General features: G+C 32.7%; 1 protein-coding gene across 3 annotated transcripts in view; it reads left to right on the forward strand.

The window, feature by feature from the left end:
• Nucleotides 1-9,880, forward strand: part of LOC106874541 (tyrosine-protein phosphatase 10D) — a 96,098-nt gene that overhangs the window by 21,361 nt on the left and 64,857 nt on the right. For all 3 annotated transcript variants that reach the window (XM_052971109.1, XM_052971111.1, XM_052971110.1), the window contains exons 2-4: nucleotides 3,351-3,747; nucleotides 5,381-5,635; nucleotides 9,257-9,505. In XM_052971109.1, the coding sequence (XP_052827069.1) occupies nucleotides 3,351-3,747; nucleotides 5,381-5,635; nucleotides 9,257-9,505 (901 nt within the window). The remainder of the gene's footprint in view (nucleotides 1-3,350; nucleotides 3,748-5,380; nucleotides 5,636-9,256; nucleotides 9,506-9,880) is intronic.

Consider the following 9,880-nt stretch of genomic DNA (forward strand, 5'->3'; position numbering starts at 1 on the left):
TATATATATATATATATATATATCATTCAGTCTGGGGAGAGCCATTCTGTTTAAATGCCTTATTAATTAACACACTCACCAGTTTAGATTTCCACTCATTTACTTATTCATTTTATCAAAAATGTTCGTTGCTTCTTACAACCTCTTCAATTGTTGTCTCTGTCTGTTATCGGAGCTGCACACATATGCACACAAACAAACAAACAAACAAACAAAAAGAATGCAGTTCCGACAATTGACAGTCAACAACTATTGAAGAGGTTGCAAGAAGCAACGAAAATTTTAGAAAAAATAAGTAAATGAGTGGAAATTGAACCGGTGAGTGTTTTAATTAATAAGGCATTAGAACAGAGTAACTCCCTCCTGACACAATAAAACATGCTTCAGCACATGAATTCACATAAAGAATCCTGCAAACCAAACACAAAAATGAAATACACATACAATGAAAGACAGCAAAAATTCAACATTGTAAAAATTCGTAAAAACACTAAACAAAAACCTAGCATCCCTTTTCATTTGTTAGGAGTAGCAAAGATGTGAAATATCCCAACATGCAAGGAGAAACGAAGAAATGTAAATTACTTGAAAGAATGTAAAAAAAAATTATTTATACAAAATGATTTATACATAAACACACACACACACATCTTTCAATGTGTGTGTGTGTGTTTGTTTATATTTATGTGTGTATGCGCGCGTCATTGTCTTTCAATGTACTGAGTTGAGTAAATATCAGAACAGGCTGCTAGAGTGAGTGTCAATTATTTTCTGGAAATTGGCAAGCAGCCTGATAAAGCAGCTGATTTGTTTTAGACAACTTCACGGTCTAAAACGAAAGAATGCCCTATAATACATTTTTTTTTTAACGTTCGAAAATGTTATTTACTTACCTCATTTATAAATTAATTCAATTCTTCGATCTTTCTGGACAAATATATTTATCACATTTTCATAGAAATCTCTTTTCATCAATTGTTGTAATAAATCTTTTTCAATTGACATTAGTACTAACCCAGACAGTCTTTTTTCTCCTGCTGCATTTCTTTGGTACGTTTTGATTTTAGTCAATGCAGAAAAGAATCCTTCTACAAAAGCAGTTGTAGACGGAATTGTCAAAATCAAACTTGCAAAGATTGAAGAGTTCTGGCATAGCTTCAACAAGATCACTGATGTAAATACAACTCATTAAATGACTTACACTTCACTTTTTAAAATCTATAATTAGATACATCACATTTAGCTCACTTTGTAATCGAATTACATCAAAAAATCTGGCATAAGTTGTTTTTAAAGAATCCACAGGAAATCGTTTGCAATAGTCAACTTAGCTTAAACTCTTCTAAGGATGAATATCATGTTTTTATTTGGTCAGCTAATGTGCCAATAATTTTGTTATAAAGCATTCTATAATGTTGTTGGGGATCAACAGATATATTCCTGGATCTCTGGATTCAGATTGCTGCATCGATTCCATATTTTTCCCATAGCATGTCATAAAATATTGAAAAATTGTCAAGTTTGTTTCCGAGCTCAGTTCTAGTTTTATCTAGAAAAACAGAGAAATGAGACATGCAACATAAAGAATATTTCCCTTCTTCAGTTGTCCCTGTTCCATCTACTCTGAATTTCGAAGGCAAGGACAATACGTAACTTCGTTGGAACAGTCCTTCCCGCAAAGCAAATAAAATAGAATTTGGAATTTTTTGCGGAGGGTGAAAGTGTAAACAAGAACAGGACAGTGAGAACAAGACAGTAAAAGACAGTAAAAACAAGACAAGACAGTAAAAACAAGACAAGACAGTGGACACAAACGGTAAGGGCTGTTAGGCCAAGACGATAGAAAAATTATTACTTTGAATGCTAGTTAGATGTGAATGAGAGACAAAAAAATCACGTCTTCTCTATGGGAAGTCAGGAAATAGAAAGAAAGAATCCCTTTCCCTTACGTGCCAGTGATGAGAAGGTCAAGGAAGAGGAGTGAGAGAGAGGGAACGACAACTGAAGAAGGGAAATATTCTTTATGTTGCATGTCTCGTTTCTCTGTTTTTTTTTGTTTTTTTTTTTTGAAAAAGTTTGTTTTCTGTCTTCGTCTTTACGTTTTCGTTTCTCATTGTGGTTAACGTTTTTGTGATGTTCTGTACCCATATATTATTATTATTATTATTATTATTATTATTATGTTGTTGTTGTTGTTGTTTTTTCTTCTTTCTTCAAATTTTCTTCCATTTCTCACCGAGTGTTTACCGTACACCTAGGGCAGAGAAACTCGTTGTATGCATTCCCAGTTTACACATGCAAATTCACAGGTAAAACATGTATTTAAAAAAAAAAAAAATTCATGAATGGATGTTGCTTTCACAGCGATAATGCTCTTCTCAGTATATGAGTCGTTCCAGTTAACACGATTTTTTGCACTTCCTGTAGGAATGGTAAGCCTAGTATCATTTTCAAATAGGTTTCAGTACCTTTTTTTTATCATTCCTAGAGATCCTACAATCACTCGTATGGTAGTCGCCTTGAGGTGCCACATTTTTTCAATTTCTATAAGCAAGTCTTTATATTTACTGATCTTTATTATTATTATTATTATTATTATTATTATTATTATTATTCTGGTCACTGCCTGGAATCGAACTCAGAATCTTGGGGTTAGTAGCCCGTGCTCTTAACCACTACACCACATGCCCATCCTTTTTGCTATCTTTCTTGTAAAGCAAAACCACTATTGCATTCTTCCAGCTGTTGGGACATTGCTTTCTTCAAAGTATCTGTTGAACAGCTTGGTGCACATTGTCATGATGGGCTCTCCACCATCCTGAAGAATGCCAGCAGAGATGTTGTCCTTACCAGGTGCCTTGTCCCTCTTGAGTCATTTGATGCATGCTCTTGTCTTTGGTGGTACGATGGGAGAAGAGCATAGGATTAGAGTTGTGTTGTTAGAGAATGGTCTTGAGATCATGTGGTGCAATACATCTTGCTTTATAATTCCTCACATCAATTGATAAGGTGGCTGATGATTGTACCATCTTCTGACAGCATTGATGTTCTCTTTTCCCAAGCATTGTTGCATGATCACACAAAAGAAGTCTAAGAAATCTTCAGAGTGGAGTCTCACTGGTTATAAATGACTAATAAAAAAGAATAACCACCTTCGAAAATACGTTGTATACATATGCACACATATACACTTTTAAATACATTCAGATAAATAAAGGCATACGTTCATATATACCTGCATAAAAGCATATTTAAGCACAAAAAAAAAAAAAAATTAATTTTAAATATGATTTATTCATTAAGTTTCTAAACACTTCATTAACAATTTTCTTCTTTTGTTAACTCATTAGGATCCACCAACAGAAATTTCGAACATACCAAAAGTATTACCCTCAAGTGTTGAACCAATGGAGCAAGATGATAATACTCTAAACTTGCAGTCTAAGACAAACATGATACAAAAAACAGAAAATTCACAGATTACAGACATAAACACAGATTCTCAGTCAAATATGATTGTACCAACAACACTCAATAAGGATCCATCGATAGGAGAAACAATGAATGAGGAAGCAATAAACAAAGAAAGATTTTTCACAAAGGCAACATCATCATTGGAAGAAAACAACATATATATGAATGACATGTCTATGACAAAAGAGAATCAAGATTTACTTCCTACTGAAAAACAAAATCAGATCACTAAGCTCAGTTCAGTACAGCCTTCAACAACAAAAGCTGTCGAAAGTAAGCTATCTGATGCTTTAAAATGTGAATGACATGTTTTTGTTTTATTTTATTAAGAGCTCTTCAATGAAATTTTTGTATCTTTTGAGTTCTCCGTGAAGCTTTATTTATTTTTTGCTTTCCATTACCTTTTCTCTATTTTCCAATATATTATGGATATATTAGATCGATTCCCCTTATGGATCCAGTTAGTGGATATCTTGTTAATAGCAGTTGTTAAGAAGATTCTCTGGTTATCAACCTTCTGGTAGTGAAAGGATGTGATTTCATTTTGATATATCTTTTATCTTGGTACAGCATTAATCTGCTTCTCAGCACTGGCATTGGCAATGACTATGATCTTACTTGGCTTGATGGGATTTCTCAAGCACAGCATATTACCAAAGGTTTCAGTCACTTGCCATTCCCTCCATGAGGCTCAACATTCAAAGATTATACTTCATCACCTTACCCCATGTCTTCCTGGGTCTACCCCTTTTATAGGTTCCCTTCATCATTAGAGTGTGGCACTTCTTTACATAGCTGTCCTCATCCATACACATCACATGACCATACCAGTGCAGTCGTCTCTCTTGCACACTACATCTGATGCCTCTTATGCCCAACTTTTCTCTCAGAACACTTACACTGTTGTGCATGCACACTGACATTACACATCCAGCAGAGCATACTAGCTTCATTTCTTACAAGCCTATGCATGTCCTTAGCAATCACAGCCCATGTTCGACAGCCACGTAGCATGGTTGTTCACACACAGGCATCATACAGTCTACCTTTCACTCTGAGAGGGAGGCCCTTTGTTACCAGCACAGGTAGGAGCTCTATGAACTTTGTCTAGACTATTCTTATTCTAGCAGTTATGCTCTTGAAGCATCCACCCCTGCTACTGACTTGGTCACCTAGGTAACAAATGCTATTGACTGCTTCTAGTTTCCATTTGATGGAGTCTGTTTACTGTACATTTTTAGTGTTTATTGTAACTGTGCACCTTCCACACAGAAAAACTATTTTTCCTGTTAACCTTCCCCTGATATTACTGCACCTGTTATGTGTCCATAGCTTACACCGGATACATCTTATGGAGTTTCTACCTACACTTCTTCCACAGATCAAGCAGGGCCATCTACCTGAAGGGATTTGTAATTTGTCTGTTTTCCTACTTACTAAGAACTTTGGTTTTTGTTAGATTCACTCTTAGGTCCTTTGATTCTAGAGTTTGCTCCCATATCTGAAATTTCTTCTCTAGTTCTGGTAGTAATTTGTATTAAATAAAAACATTATGCCTACCTGGAGAAGACATTGAGAAACACCCCAATATGTCTATATATCTACTTCTAATAAATAGTCATATAAAGCCTACAATTCTCTGTGGATACAGCCATTTTACTGGCTAGAAATAGCTGCAAAATTCCCTCCAGTCACACCTTCTGCTTTAAAAATGGGAGTACACATTAAGCTAGATATTGAAAAAGATAGGATTGTCATGGCTGGAAAACTTTGATTGATATTTGGGCTGACCTAGAGCCAAACAACAGAAAACTACAAAAGCAATATGATTATAAAACAGTTAGTAATAAATAATCTGTTTCATTTTTTACTTTTTACCCATTTTTTAAAACTTCTTTCATTGCAGGAAAACTATTTGCACTACATGTAACTAATGCAACTGAAACAAGTATAAGTGTGTCATGGAACGCAACAGAAAATATTAAACAATTTACGGTCAGCATAGACTCCAGTGACCAGAAGTATAATGATTTTGTAGTTAACACTACCAGTACAACGATTACAAACCTCACATGTAGTGGGTGCCGTTATAATATAACAGTAAAAAGTTTCTATGGTAATAATAAATTCAGTCAATCAATAAATACAACTAATTTTACTGGTAAGTACTTAATTATTGTTACTGTTTATGTTGTTAATGTGTTTTGATGGGGCATGATGGCTGTGATGTTAAGGTGTTGGACTAATGGTCTGTAGGATCATGAATCTAAACCTTACTACTGCCATCATGTTATGCATAGCAATTGCCTTAGTGCACCTGACTGACAACTGATTGTAAATCAATGGTTAATACTTGGCAGGCTGCTCAACTGTAAGACAAGTATTCCTACAGTTCGAAAATTAAGTAAATTTGAATTCAAAAAAACAAAAATGAATGAAGTTATCTGTGACGAGTATACAGAAAATGAGTATGAAACAATGAACAAAAAGAAACTCTATATTTGCTTTTTTTTTCCTTAAACATTCTTAATTTCAATTTCAAATTTCTATTCTTGGTTTGAAATATGACAAAATGATTATCTCTCTTGTAATAGCTGTAACTGTTAGGGGAACCACATGTCGGAAAAATTCTAGCTGTGGATTCATAAAAATCTATTTTAAACTGTTAACAATGGTCAAGGTATATAAAGTTCAACTACACACACAAAGAAATATCTCTAAAAAATAACAGCTTCAAATGCATATTTACTCCTCAAAGAATTTACTGGAAAACAGCTTAAACCGTTGGCTACTATAAGACGTTTTCACAAGATAGAATTCCTTTGAAACAGTTATTATTTTGTATGTAAATGCTGAAATTTTCCTTCAATTCTGTCTGTTCCAAAATTATCAACATTCTATGAAGAAAAAGACATGTATGTATGTATGCATGTATGTATGTATGCATGTATGTATGTATGCATGTATGTATGTATGTATGTATGTATGCATGTACGTATGCATGCATGTATGTATGTATATATGTATGTATGCATGCATGTATATATGTATGCATGCATGCATGTATATATGTATGCATGCTCACATGTATGTATTTATATATGCATGCATGTATATATATATGTATGCATGTATGTATGAATGCATGTATGCATGCATGTATGTATGTATATATGTATGCATGCATGTATATATGTATGCATGCACACATGTATGTATTTATATGTGTGCATGTATGTTTGTGTGTGTGTTTATATATATATCTATGTACGCATATATGTGTATATGCATGAATGTATGTATGTATCCATGCATACATGCATGTATGTATGGATATATGTACGCATGTATGCGTATATATGCAAGTATGTATGTGTGTATGCATGTATGCCTGCATGCAGGTATGTATGTAAGTATGCATGCATGTGTGTATGTATGTGTGTATGTATGTGTGTATGTGTGTATGCTTGTATGTAGCCATACATACATGTGTTGTGTATGTATGAATGCATGCATGTATGTTTGTGTGTGTGTGTGTGTGTGTGTATTATGTATGTATACACACATGTATGTGTGTGCATGTAGGCTTTGTCACTAACTCAGTTTTTAACCAAACTAGATGATGTTTACATTTTTAGATTGGTCACATCCTAAGCTAATTTTCATCTACAAAATTTGAAAATTGCTTTGGTAGAGAAAAGTTTCAGTAAAATATGTGACATCAAAAATGGAAGAGTAACGCCTGAAATCGATTTTGAGTCCAACTATATTTTTTTTTTTAAATATATTTTTTATTTTAGCTTATATGATAGATCTTGGTGAGAGGAATTTATCCATGTTACTTATATGCAAAAATATTCAGTAAAAAAAGAAGGATTGAGGTAAAAACCGGTGAAAGGAAAAGGTGATTAACGCCTGAAATCAACTTGGACTCCAAATATTATTCTTATTTCAAAAGCAAACTATATTTAAATTTAACTTATTTGATAGATCTCCACTAGAGGAATCTGATGATACCAATTATAGGAAAAAAAAAAAAATTAATAAAAAAGCTACTGGGGCTAATGTGCCAAAAACAGTGGTGACGCCTAAAATCAAATTCAAAACCTAAAAATTTTTTTAATTATTTCATGTGATAGAATTCATTAAGACGAGTGTCATGGTGCTAATCTTTTCAAAAAATATCATTCACACACAGTAGTGTGTGGAATGACATTCTTAAGGTCAACATTTACTCACTCAAGACTATTTCTAGGCTTTGTCACTAACTCAGTTTTTTACATTTTTAGATTGGCTACATCGTAAGTGACATTTCAAGCTAAAAATTTTGAAAATTGGTTCAGTAGCAAAAAAGAGTTTGAGCCAAATATGTGAGGTCACATAACACCCGAAATCGACTTTGAGTCCTTTGTTTTTTGTTTTTTTAATAAATCTACACTTTATTTTAGCTTATATGATAGATCTCGACGACAGGAATCTATCCATGTTAGTTATATGCGAAAATATTCAGTAGAAAAAAAGTATGTATATATATATACATACATACATACATACATACATACATACATACATACATACATTCATATGTACATATACATGCATACATACATACACACACACGCATGCATGCACACACACACACACACACACACATACATACATGCATATTGCAGAAAAATGTTACTGAAGTTTAAAGTTTAATCGTTTTCACCTAATCAGAAAACAGGATTTTGAAACTGGCATTTTCTGCATGATAGTTATCTTTCACAAAATGAAAGCAAAACCATTATACAAGGAGGAATTTTTATTAAACAAATGAAAGCAAAGCATTACAACGGCCAAAATTGTAAGAACTTTTGAAGTTTTGATAAGTTTTTTGTTTGCTTTAGACTTTAATTCAATATTAGGAGTAGCAGAATTTAGATTATTATTTCTTAGGGTAAATTGACAAGGTCTTTTGCTTTCGGATAGTATGTTTGGATCTTCAGAGTAGCAAGATTCAGGTTTTTTTATTTTCAGGCAAGTTGACAAGAGCAGTAGCTGAATTGCTGGCTTTATTTTGCATCATTTACAACTAACAAACTAACTTTGCCCTAACAAAGGCAGGTAGCTCTTCCTGCCTTACAGTGGATGCATTGACTATTCCAAAAATAAGCCTATGGACTTAAGTAATTTTGCTTAAATAATTTTTTCTTTGAAAATAATAAAACTTACTGGAGCTATACATGAAAAGAGTAGGCTTAAAATTAGATGGGCTTATCTTTGGAAAAACTCAGCAATATTTTTATAATTTTTGTTTTAATAAAATGTAGTAAATTTTTAAAATATTATTCACAGCTGCAATATTTTAGGAGTTTTAATTTCAAGTACTTTTTAGTTTCATTTAGAGGTGATGATTTGGCAAATTCTACTGTAGAACTTTTGTTCTGTACTTTTCCAGTTGTAATAACTTAAGAATATTAACATGCATGTGTCCACATTTTTCATTGTAATATATGTATCCATGTCTACAACTTGTATCTCATGAATTGTAGAGTTAAAAAAAAAGCAATCTTTAGGAAAACAACAACAATAACATAAAGGAACAGAACAGTTAATTAATAAATGAGTTATATTTCTTCAAAGTCCATTTATTTATGATTTTTAAATGAAACGAAGTACAATTACAAAACAGATAAACAGAAAGAAAATATAGTATGTATAAGAGATTAACAGTTTGAAAACTAATTATTCCTAATTTTTAAAACAAACTTTTTTCTTTTGTCTTTCTCCATTATTTCAGTACCCAGGATGCCAAAAGTTGATGTCATAGAAAAACCAACTTTAGTTGAAATTAAAATTTTTCAAAAGAATCAAGATTGTAATTCTTTGAAAAATGACCTGGATTGGGAAATAACTAAAAGCAAAACTTCAGAAAATTGCGTGATAGAAAAAGCAGGTTTAAAAATACATTTTAATTACAATTTAACGATATGGAGACAAGTGGATGTATGGAGAAGTAAAAAAGAGTTAATTACCATCCATCTTCGAGGTACTTTTCTTATTTTATATTATTCTGATTCAATAATGTAATAGCTAAAGACGTTGTCTGTACATTCATTATTTCATTTTTTAATGTTTGATTTACCCTGCTAGCATAGGTTAGATGATGACATATTACTAAGACATTGTCTTATAGCTAGATGCTTATCCTGTCACTAACCCTTACCTGTTTTTAAAGTAAGGGATTTTCCTACATATCTTTAAAAGCCCTGGACTACAGAGCAGCTTGTCAACTGTGAACTGTCAACATAATCATATCATAGCCTTTGCTGGAGCAACACACTCACACACACACAGACATACATACACACACACACACATACATACATATATGAATGTGTATATATATATATGCATATATTTA

The sequence above is a fragment of the Octopus bimaculoides genome, chromosome 10, assembly GCF_001194135.2.
Source record: "Octopus bimaculoides isolate UCB-OBI-ISO-001 chromosome 10, ASM119413v2, whole genome shotgun sequence".
In the NCBI taxonomy this organism is placed as follows: Eukaryota; Metazoa; Mollusca; class Cephalopoda; order Octopoda; family Octopodidae; genus Octopus; species Octopus bimaculoides.